At 38.3% G+C, this 12696-nt stretch overlaps 1 protein-coding gene across 1 annotated transcript; it reads left to right on the top strand.

Annotated features, from left to right (window-relative positions):
* The first annotated feature begins 7622 nt into the window (after positions 1–7622).
* LOC121950290 (F-box/LRR-repeat protein 14-like) lies at positions 7623–10276 on the top strand. The gene has a single exon (XM_042496235.1). It carries the CDS (start codon positions 8231–8233, stop codon positions 9440–9442), a length of 1212 nt encoding a protein of 403 aa, XP_042352169.1. The 5' UTR covers positions 7623–8230; the 3' UTR covers positions 9443–10276.
* Positions 10277–12696: the final 2420 nt, after the last annotated feature.

Genomic DNA, 12696 nt, shown 5'->3' with positions numbered 1-12696 from the left:
GTTTTTTTCTATTTTCTTACAATTAAGACTTTTTTCTTTTAAAAATAAATGTATTTTTCTTTCTTTTAAAAAATAATTTTGAGCTTTTTGGATGTGTTTTAAAAAATATTTTTCTGCATTGGGTACTTTTACTTCTAATAGTACATTTTTGTGATTGTACTTCAGTAACATTTTCAATGCAGGACTTTTCAGAAGAATTTTCACAGGGCAGTATTAGTACTTTTACCTAAGCAAATAATACTCATCACTAAATATGATCACTGACAAAAGGACCCAGGTGTAATCTGACAGAAACAACCTTCAAGTCAAAACCTTCATCTTAGCTCAGGATGTCTCCTTTCTTTCTGTCCCTTGCATATCTCCTTCATTCACCCTGCCTCCATCTTCCTTCTTCCCTCCCTGTTTTTTTTCCTGCTCTGTCACTCACACACACTCACACACACATCAACGCCTCTTCACCTCAACCCACATCTCGCTCATCACTCCTCATTTGTCTCGTTTGTCTCTTTCCAACTCTCTCTCTCTCTCTCTCTGGCTCCTTCTCTCTTGACATAATGATTCAGTGACACTTGTCTTTTCACTTCAGTGTCATGCCGACAAGAGGAGTACACACACAAACACATACACACACACACACAGGGGAGAATTGGAGGTCTACTTTAGCTCTACAGTAAACAGTGTGTGACATCCTCTGAGCTGAGGTCAGAGGTCAGCTGGTGTTGCGGCGACTCCCTCTGCACCCTCGCTGCTGCCGGGGTCAAACATCCCTCACAGACAGCTGCTGTCCATACTGCCCCCATGCTCTGAAGTATGGATCAGAACAGCTAAAGAGATTTAAAGGGATTACTTCACTTCGCTCTCACTCACTCACACACACACACACACACACACACTTTTACTCACAAACATACACTGGCACACACAGTGTGTTCGTACACACTTCAGATTCAGCTTATGGACTGCCGTGTTCCTGCGCTATGAGTGTATGATAATGTCATTGTGTCCGGCCGCATAGTGTGTGACCTCCTGACCTTTGCCCTGCGCTCAGCACCTGTCGGCCCGGTTTACAGAAGAGGTCAAAGGTCAGAAGTGGGGACCTCCCAGCCTCATGCCCAGATGGAGCCCTTTTAGCAGCAGGGACAACACCTGTTAAACACACACGCGCACACACCTACAGCGACACTGTGACAACACTGAAGGAGACACATCCACCTCAGTGTGATGCATTGAAAAGCATACGTGTCCTGTGAGTGACAACCATACTGACACAAAGCTCTGCGGAGACGCACAATGCGCTCTGGTTAACATGTCTTGTGAGTTCAGTCAGTCAGAGAATGTGCAGCGTATGAACGATGAGCGGTCACACCTCACTAACTCTGAACACAATGACAGGAGGTCACAGTCACACATAGAAACTATCTCTAGAGTGTGTGTGTGTGTGTGTGACAGAGAGAGAGAGAGAAAGTGTGTAAAACAGTGCATATGTTAAACATGATGACAAATGTGACTCAACATTTCTGCCGTTTTTTCAGAACATTGATCTGCACCCAAAGATGCCCCGTTTAAATAGAAAAAAATAAAAAATAAAACAGAAGACTCACATAAACATGACCAGCAAGACTCAAAATGACTTCAAAGGACAAAAAATGACTAAAAAGAGATTTAAAAAATGACCACAAAGAGATGCAAAGGAACTGCAAAGAGACACAAAATGACAACAAAAGGGGATAACCACAGACACAAAAAATCCCCAAAATACACAACCACATAATATTACCACAAAGAGACACAAAATGCCATCAATGACACACACAATGACAATGAATACACAAAATTACAAAGAGGTGCAAAATGGCTACAAAAAGACACAAAACAACCACAGACACAAAAAATACCCTCAGTGAGACACAAATAAATCATAAAGAGACACAAATAAACCATAAAAGAGAAAATTACTTCAAAAAATGTAAAGGAACGGCAAATAGACACCAAAAAAAAAACACAAAAGGGGGAAAACAACCAAAGAGACACAAACGTATCTCATAATTCCTATGAGACACAAATCAACCACAAAGAGACACAGAATGCCTTAAAGGAGACAAAAAAAATGCAACAAAGACACAGAAAACAACCACAGAAATATACAGGCCACAAAAAGACACAAAATAAACACAGACATAAAATTACCGCAGACACGAAAATGCTCTCAAAGAGAAACAAAATAAACCCAAAGAGACACAAACAGACCTCAAAAAGTCATAAAATTACCACAAAAGGCACAAAAAGACCAAAAAAGCCACAAAGTTACTACAAAGAGACACAAAAGGCCCCAAAAGAGACACAAAACAACTACAAAAAGACACATTGCCACAAAGAGGCATAATGTGATCAATAACTACGTAAAATGACTACAGAGACACAAAATGCCCCTAAATAGACACAAAATGACTGCAAAGAGACACAAAAGAGGCACAACTGGATTCAAAAGAAATAAAATTACTACAGAGACACAAAATGCTCCCAAAGAGACGCACAACTACACAAAATCACTTCAAAGGACACAAAACAAAAAAAGACACAAAGTTACATCATATAGACAACATGACTACAAAGACACACAGAACAACAACAAAAAGAGGCAAAACAACTTCAAATTCTGTGTCTCGCTCCTGTAGGAGTGGTGGTGGGGCCTACTGCCTGTCTGTGCCCAGGGGCCCGTTATTTAATAATCCGCCCGTGATCATAAGTCAGTTTAGATGTTCACTTTTAGGTGTTAAATATATTTTGAATAAGTGATGAAACAGATAGTGCAAATACATGTAAATGGCTGCAGAATTTACTGACTACTTCTGTGCGTGTGTGTGCATGTATGTGTGTGTGTGTGTGTGTGTGCGTGTGTGTGTGTGTGTGTGGTGAGCTGTCAGAGGAGATCTGGTGAGAGTGGGCTAATTGGAGTTAATTCACCATCTGTCTGTGGGAGCCAGCAGACAGGGTCATTAGCAGAGACAAGTCCAGCCACAGGGGAGGCCGAGAGGGGAATCACCATCCCTCACTTTCTCTCCCTCTGTCTTTAGTTTCCCTTTTTCCCTTCCTGTCTACCAACCCATCTCTTGTCTCCATCTATCTGTCTTCATGTCAGCTCGATCCTCTTTCGTCACATTTTTTCAGATCTTGTTGTCTAAATTTGCAAAGCACAGACTTAAGAGAGCATTTTTAATGCTTTGCTTGACCCTCTGATTCTGCTTATCGCCTGTAGATGAGGTGGCGATGATTTAACCGGATGTTAAGAGTGATCAGTGAGAGCTCTTCTTCTGTTTATTGAATGTTTTTGTCAGATCAGCGCTGCCCTCTGCTGGTTGTAAATGGACTTTAGCTGGGCAGAGATAAAAGAGATTAAACATATATATTTTCCTGTCCACCACAGAGAGAACTGAGTGTCTAATGGTTCTCAAAATGGGATAAATCTCCTGATAGAGAGATTAATTGTGCCATGTGCAGTTATTGAGTCAATATTACAACCAAAGTCATTATAGTTAACAATAAAGATAAAGTGGAGAAAAAAAAGGTGGAGAAGCTCAGGTGAGGGGAATAAGGTAATGAGGCAGAAGAACAGGCAGGGAGCTGACTGGCTGGGACACTTTGGTCTTCACCTGCAAAATGTTATCTCAAATTAACACAACCAACAAGACACGTTACTGTAAAGGAACAAAAAGTTACCAAACAACTAAAAACACACAAAATTTTCTCAGAGAGACACAAAATTATCTCAATAAAACACAAATCAACCACAAAGACACACAAAATTACCACAAAGAGACACAAAATGCTACCAAAGAGACACAAATCAAAGACAAAGAAACAGAGAAACAACATGAGCACAAAGAGATGGCTACCAAAACACATATCTTTAACCATAATGACTCTGGTTGTCACTTTGAGTCAATAACTGAATTGGCTGAGAGAGACTGAGAAGCGGGGGAGGACTAAGCTGATGAAGGGCAGGTGTGTAGAGGGATAAACGAGGGAGGAGCAGGACCACAGGAAGGGAAAAACACATTCGACTGAAACACAAAAAGCAAGAACTAACAAATGAAGGCAACTTCAGGGACTCTTAAACAGACACTTGGTCAAATCTTTCCAAAAGTCTGAAAGAGTCAAGACACAGCAGACTGTTACAGAATAATGTTTAAAGTGTTCAATATGGCATGGTTGGCAACTAATTGGAAAAGGTCTGAATTTAAAAAAAAATACAAGTGAAATCTGATTTTTCTGCCAATTGTCTTTCATTTTAAAATTCATAGCCTTATATACTGTATATAATAGCTCCCTCTTTAAATACAGGGGAACATGCATTTATACATTTATATATTGGAAGATATATATATATATATATATATATATATATATATATATAAATATATATATATATATATATATATATATATATAATTTAAGTATGCTTTCTGCCTCTGCGATTGCTTTTGTTTTGAGCAGTCACAGTCTGTTTAACTCTTTGCAAAAACTCTGAACTAAAAAGCTTTAGGGACCTTTTTGGTGTTCAAAGATTCAGAGAGGAGCCCTGAAACATGCCAGGAATTGTAGATATTTATTGTTTTAGGGCCCCAAGTGAGCTGTTGTCAGGGGCCAGGATTTCTAGCGGTGCCCCTGGAGGTCACAGGGGAGTGTGAGGTCAGATTCACTGATACAGTAAATTCTCCTCGCTCATGCTGCTAAACAGACGCACATGTTGCACACGCGCATGTTGCATTGAAATGGAGGATACATGGGGCCTAATTAATAATAATGAAATGAAAGAAAAAATGTGCATGTTAAAGTACATCAAATTATGAAATAAATTAACAAATATGCATACACTAGCCCAAAAAAGTGATGAGACGTGCTGTCCCCATGACCCAAATGTTACACAAAAAGACAGTTTTGGGTCAATTTACGAAAAAGGGTATTTCAGGCCTCCTTGGAATATGATATAACTTTCTTTCCTCCTGTAATATATAGGTAACACAGTGTTACAGAAAAGTATAATTCGTTGGGCTAAATATTTTAATGAATGACAAGAAAGCTTACAGAAGGTATATATTCAAAAACTGTCCCAATCACCCTTAATTCATCCTATAAAATGAATTTGAATAAATCACATAAAAATCTCAATAAGATCATGTTTAACACACATATACATCAGTTGGAAAAAAATAAAATACAACATAACAAACTACCTTCCATATTTGATGTTCAGTTTAGTTTACATTAGTTATTTTTTTCTGCTTTACTTTAAATGCCTTTTTAACAAATATAAACAAGGACAGTAACAGTACAATAAAAAAAAATAGAAGAGGAAAAAAACAAGAAACAAATCAAAAACATAGGGTAAGCATTGTTTCAACAAACACTATGCTGTCACTCCACACTGTCTTATTATGAATGGAAAATATAACCATAAATGTTATATTATCTTAAAGTGACAAACAGGGCCACTATATTTAAGCACATAGTCATCCCTTATGCATCCAAACGTAATGACATACAAGGGCAAACAACATATTTATTTGTAGTGACAAATTAAATTAACATTAAAGTTATTGTTAACATGTTTTTGGAGTCCTTTAAAACTTGTCCCACTGAATTTTAATACTGAACAATGATAGGCTACTTTTCATACAGCCATTGATATCACTACTGTTACTGTTACTCAGACAATTGTATAATCATGGCTTTGACAAGCATCAAATTGAGCACTACACGCTATATGTCCAGGATATGGAAGCATTGGTATAGTAGTCTCCTCTGTGGTCATTGACTTTTTTAATTGTGTTTTTAAGTGATCTGTACATATTGTATTGGGGATATATTGTTTTGGTATAGTAGTCTCTCTGTGGTCATTGACTTTTTACTTGTTTTTTTTTTTTTTAAGTGATCTTATTGCATTGTGAATATGTTGTGGTACTTCCCACATTCTTACCTGCATCTTGTTTAATCTGTATATCTTTGATTTTTTTCTGGTATATCTTTGATTTTTGTATTTTAAAACCTGTACATTTTTTCTTAAAACCTGTACATTTTTTCTAAAACCTGTACATTTTTTCTTCTTCTTTGATACATGCCTATTTTTGCACTTTTGTATATTTTACATTTTGTATATATATTGATATTTTATATATTTTTTCTGTACACACGGCTGCTGTGACAAGCTAATTTCCCACAAGTGGGATAAACAAACGTGTCTAAGTCTAAGTCTAAGTCTTCTATGTGTCTTTTATATCTTTTGTATGTATTGTCTTGCTCTTATCTGGACCATTGAGTCTGTAATAAAGTCTATTATTTATTATTATTATTGTATTATTATTATTATTCCCAGATACGACGGAGGATTAGGGCCACATTAAGGAAAAAAAAATAATTATTTACGAGATTAAAGTCAAAGTTACGAGAAGAAACTCATTATTTACGAGATTAAACTCATTATTAACGAGAAAAAAGTCATTATTAACGAGAAAAAAGTCCCAAGATTAAACTCATTATTCACGAGAATAAAAGTAATTATTTATGAGAATAAAGTCATAATATTCAAACCTGCTGCTTTTGGAGACCATTGTCAAAATGAGGGTTATGGAGGATTTGTTTCTTGAGACACAACGAAACCCCTCTGAATAGCCTGTAGATGAAAAGATGCAAATTCTTGCATATTCGAGAAAAAAGTCCTGATACTTATGATAATGATGCTGATGTGCCAAAAGATTAAGTATCTCCTTTTTGTGAAACCTATCCTAAAATACAATCAATCAAATCCTCCGTAGCCCTCATGTTAACAAGTGTCTCCAAAAGCAGCAGGTTTGAATATTATGACTTTATTCTCATAAATAATGACTTTTTTCTCGTTAATATCGAGTTTGATCTCGTTAATAATGATTCTTGCATTTTCTTTTTAATAATGACTTTTTTCTCGTTAATAATGATGTTTGATGTCGTTAATAATGACTTTTTTTCGTTAATAATGACTTTTTTCTCGTTAATAATGACAATCTCGGTATCTAATGTCTTCCGATTCCATCCAAGACATTAGATACATAACGTTAATAATGAGTTTAATCTCGTAAATAATGACTTTTTTCTCATTAATAATGACTTTTTTCTCGTTAATAATGAGTTTAATCTCGTAAATAATGACTTTTTTCTCATTAATAATGACTTTTTTCTCGTTAATAATGACTTTTTTCTCGTTAATAATGAGTTTAATCTCGTAAATAATGAGTTTAATCTCGTAAATAATGACTTTTTTCTCATTAATGACTTTTTTTCTCGTTAATAATGAGTTTAATCTCGTAAATAATGACTTTTTTCTCATTAATCATGACTTTTTTCTCGTTAATAATGAGTTTTTTCTCGTAACTAATGACTTTAATCTCGTAAATAATTAATTTTTTTTCCCTTAATGTGGCCCTAATCCTCCGTCGTACCCCCAGATACACTGGCTAACATAAACTACGAGTTGCAATAATGTTTTAAAGAAAACTATTACTACTATTACAGCTGTGTTATGGAGGCAGCAGTAATAGTGGCCTCCACTCGATAATACATCCATGCCTCCACTAGGAGCCGCTGGCCGGTGCAGTCTGAGGGCTAACCCCGCTACGAGCTAACAGAGCTGGTTTATTCATTTGTAGCGACCCGCTCCGACGCTGCTGGAAATGCCTCAGAAGGTGAAAAAGCCTGGTACTTACCTTTATACGAGCAAACAGCTTTGTGGATGAAAGTTTCTGCAAACCAAAAAGTTTTTGGATACGCTTTGCGATGAGCTGGAGGAACTGACGGCTTGTTTTGGACAGCGCGGAAGGGGATGTTGTTCAGCTTTTCACAAGTTTAGACAGCTAACGCTAAGCTAACGTTAGCGCAACAACGTTAGCCTAGCCTGCTAGGTAAATATTACCTTTCGGAGTTTGCTGCCTCTGCGTCCACGTTGTCAACACAAGAACTGTGCCGTTATACGTCGTTTTGTATTGTAATTTTATTGACTATAATAGCAAACTTCGCCCCGACGAGATGGGTGTGTTTTTGTTACGTTACACACAAAGCTAACTGGCTAACGTTAGCATGTTCGTATGCTAGCTGACATTAGCTAACGAGCAACTTCGGCAGGAGAGTTTCGGCGAGCTAACCACGACTGTAATATCGCCCAAAATCAACCTCTGCTGCTGAAAGCAGTCAAGCTGCAGTCATGTTTGAAATGGAGACACATATATCGTGCCTTTTCCCGGAGATCCTGGCCATTATTTTCAGTTATCTGGACGTTAAAGACAAAGGAAGAGTAGCCCAAGTGTGCGCGGCCTGGAGAGACGCGTCGTACCACAAGTCGGTGTGGAGGGGGGTGGAAGCCAAGCTGCATCTGCGGCGAGCTAACCCGTCTCTGTTCCCCAGCCTGCAGACCAGGGGGATCAAAAAAGTTCAGATCCTCAGCCTGAGGCGAAGTCTGAGCTACGTTATTCAAGGTATGCCGCACATTGAAAGCCTTAACCTGTGTGGGTGTTTCAACCTCACAGACAACGGACTCGGACATGCCTTTGTGCAGGACATCCCATCGCTGCGGGTGCTGAACCTCAGTCTGTGCAAACAGATCACTGACTCCAGCCTGGGCAGGATTGCTCAGTACCTCAAAAACCTGGAGATGCTTGAACTCGGGGGGTGCAGCAACATCACAAACACCGGCCTGTTGCTCATCGCCTGGGGCTTGCACAGACTCAAGAGCCTGAACCTGCGCAGCTGCAGGCATGTGTCCGATGTGGGCATCGGTCACCTGTCCGGCATGACCCGCAGCGCCGCAGAGGGCTGTCTGTCCCTGGAGAAGTTAACCCTGCAGGACTGCCAGAAACTAACCGACCTGTCTCTCAAACATGTCTCCAAGGGCCTAAACAAGCTCAAAGTGCTCAACCTCAGCTTCTGCGGAGGGATATCTGATGCGGGGATGATCCACCTGTCGCACATGACCCACCTGTGCAGCCTGAACCTGCGGTCATGTGATAACATCAGTGACACGGGGATCATGCATCTGGCCATGGGCTCCCTCCGGCTGTCTGGACTGGATGTCTCCTTCTGTGACAAGATTGGAGACCAGAGCCTGGCTTACATCGCCCAGGGACTGTATCAGCTCAAGTCCCTCTCTCTTTGCTCCTGCCACATCAGTGATGATGGCATCAACAGGATGGTACGCCAGATGCACGAACTCAAGACTCTCAACATTGGACAGTGTGTGAGGATCACAGACAAAGGGTTGGAGTTGATAGCTGACCACCTGACCCAGCTGACAGGGATCGATCTGTACGGTTGTACTAAGATCACCAAGAGAGGTCTAGAGAGGATAACACAGCTCCCGTGCCTTAAAGTGTTAAACCTGGGACTGTGGCAGATGACAGAGAGTGAGAGAGTGAGGTGAAGCCTCTCCTGTTTGGTGTACGTACATGTTTCATTGTGTATAGCTGTGTACTGAGAGGGACTGCCTGTATCCACTCTTAATTTTACCTTCCATACTGTGACTTAAAACAAGGAGAGGGGCTCGGCACTGATCACTGGAATATTGTTCACCTCCGCTGCAATACTCTTAGTTTCAGTCTCTTGCTCTCTTTTCATGATGTGCATTGTTTAATCTCAGCCTGTGTACAGTCCTTACTATCTAGCTACCTCACCCATCAAACACAGGAGTGCCTATTATCGCTGAATACTAGATTACATTGCATATTTTTGTGACTCACACACCAATGGATATTTTGATATTTAAAAAAAATCTCGTTGCGGAATAGGCATTTTAACTCTTAACAGAAAGGCTGGAGTACCTTGGATTGAAGTTTTGATAGATTTTTTTTTTTTTTTTTGCTTATGTATTTTTTACTTGCGTAACCAATATTTTTTTGTATTGAAGGACTGTTGACAAATTTGTACTTCAAATTGAAGTGGGTGGATCACTCCTGTCTGTCTTTGTTTACCTATGTATAGTTGGCTTATGTTTCATATTCCTGAGGAAACAAGTATGTATCAGATGTTCCAGTATGCTACTCTGTCAAAGGTTTAACAACACAACTACAGTAAGGCGTAGTAATTAACAGCTGCCAAGGCTATATGCAATACCCTAAAACTGTTTTATCAGTCGTTTTTCTCCTGAGGAGCTTCCAACAATAGTGTCAGAGTATTTGTTTAAAAAAACAGTAATTTAAGATTGTTTTATATTCATACAGTAGCGATATTTATGAATAAAGACGGCAAATATGTTTAAGTTTTTGTGTGTTTTACTTGCAAAATTTGCGACAGCTTTACCAATTCATTTAATTTATAATTATGACCAAACATCTCTAAGGTTAGAGTGCTCGTGCATCCATAAGATGTTAAGCTACACAAATAACACACTTCTTATAAAACCAACAGCCGAATAACTCATCACTAATATGGAGCGGACTTAACAAAAAGTGCACAGCATCTGCAGCCACAGAATTACAGCAAAGAAAAGATTATATAGTTTTAATGTGGCAGCTAAGCGCAGACTTTCACCTCTGTTGAGCTTTGCCATCCTGCAAACACACTTTTTCTCTGCTGCAGCTGCTGCTGCTTTCATTATTAACGGATCCCTCTTGATAATACAATACTCATAATAATAAATACTGCATTAAAGGTATAATTATCCTTTTAAAATACACTCAAAAAGTACTTCAGTACTTCCACCCCTGGATACTGCTAAAGGAAATCTAAAGTGAATAATGCGATTAAGATAGATTATCATTTTAATCATTTCACAGCAGGTAATACTAAGTCAGCTTATGCTGCTGAAGAGAATTTACACTTCACACACCTTTTAATAAGCTGACATTTAAACACTGGATAATGTTTGAGCATTTCTTTTAAATGTAAAAAAGGGCTTTTGTGGAGAAGTATATTTAAACTTGAACTTAGTGTGGTTCCTGTTGAAACTCATTCATACTAAGAAAGACTTCAAATAATACACAGCTGCGTCCCAGAACATCAGTTCAAAAGCTGATTTAGCAAGTTTCCAAGCTGTTCGCTGTCTTTTAGCAAGATCTGACATTTTCACATACCCCGTAGAGCTGCAACTAACAATTATTTTCTGTCGAGTATTTTCTTAATTAATGGACGAGTTGTTTGGTCCGTAAAATGTCAGAAAATGATACAAAAATGTTTACCTGTTTCTCAAAGATCACGTCCTCAATGTCTTGGCTTGTCCACAACCCAAAGATATTCAGTTTTCTGTCACAGAGGAGTAAAGAAACAGAAAATATTAACATCTCAGAAGCTGGAATCGGATAATTTTTGCTTTATCTTTAAAAATGACTCAAACAGGCGAAACGATCATAAAATGAGTATGCAATTAATTATTTGAGGTCTAATATTTATACTGTGATGAATGTTCTCAATAAGATTGTGAGGACTCAGGGATCTAATTATACCAACTGCAGCTGGTTTCCAATATTAAAGGCGCGAGTGGAAAATTACTAAATGTAACACACATTTCTTTAACCTCTACATCAATGTTAGAACAGCTGCAAATGTGAAATCAGCTGAAATGTTAGCAGTCAAACTGGGTAAAGAATTTTCACACATTTGAGCCGAGCTGACAGTAAATGTAAGAAGAAAACCGTGTCTGTCTCTGTGACTTGTTTGAAAAGAAAAAAGCCATAAACCAAGGCTTATAATTTATTTATTTACATACATACAAAATCCAAATAACTCACAAACATGTCTGTTTTGCTTTCTTTTTACACAGTTGGATTCTTAACACGAACAGACAGAAGGCAGTACATTTCTTATACAAATGCAAAAAGAAAAGAAATACCATGAACTGGACAGAAGCCCCTTAATCAGCTCTGTGTTCCTCAAAAAGGAGTCAAGAAAAAGAGATGATGAGACATTAAGGCAAGGGCGGGGACACACAGGCCAAAGTAAGGGGAGTTAAACACCTTAAAAATGCTTTCTTCTCTCTGAACCCAGTGGTAAACGGTGAGGGGTTAAAACGGGATGGAGAGGAATTCATCTCCGCTCCAAAACATTTGACAGACAAGAAGTACAAAAACAAGCATCCAACTAACATCCTCCAAAACCAGCGGATGCGTTTTTTTTTTTTTTTTATTAGTCCACTAATGTATCTGTAAATCAATCGTACAAAGGAAGTTTGTTAGAAAACTTCCAAAAACGCAGTTTTGTCTTGTAACCTCATGTTCCTTTTATGACAGCAGGAGAGCCATAATGGTTGGAGACTTATTTTTATCCATCAGGCGCAAACTGCATTTGACATCAACAAAAACCGTTGACATAACAGGTAAGAAGAAAAGACGACAACACTGGAGTCTCAGGATAATACATTTACATCACCATGTGGTGAAAATATATAAAAAATGACAATTAGAAATAAATGCAAGAAAAGTACTCTCCCATCACACAGTCACGGTTTGAAAACATTTGTAGATCACACATTATTTTGACACAAAAGATTTTTTTTGACACTTCTTTCCTCTGCTGAGGACACTAACTTGACGTTTTGTTCAGAGCAGCTCGCTCTTCAAGATTCTGTGCAAACATTCAATGCATATCCATACAGTAAACATTTTTATATATATATGTATTATATTTATATATATATCTCTATAGAACATGACTTTCCGCAAGTGATGGCCAGTCTTTTTTTGT

The sequence above is a fragment of the Plectropomus leopardus genome, chromosome 11 (genome assembly GCF_008729295.1).
Source record: "Plectropomus leopardus isolate mb chromosome 11, YSFRI_Pleo_2.0, whole genome shotgun sequence".
Classification (NCBI taxonomy): Eukaryota; Metazoa; Chordata; class Actinopteri; order Perciformes; family Serranidae; genus Plectropomus; species Plectropomus leopardus.
The sequence above is the reverse complement of the archived record's forward strand: the minus strand, read 5'-3'. Positions and strand labels throughout refer to the sequence as shown.

Excerpts from the sequence above, each read along its gene's own strand:
- LOC121950290 (XM_042496235.1), top strand. The coding sequence starts at position 8,231 with ATGTTTGAAATGGAGACACATATATCGTGCCTTTTCCCGGAGATCCTG.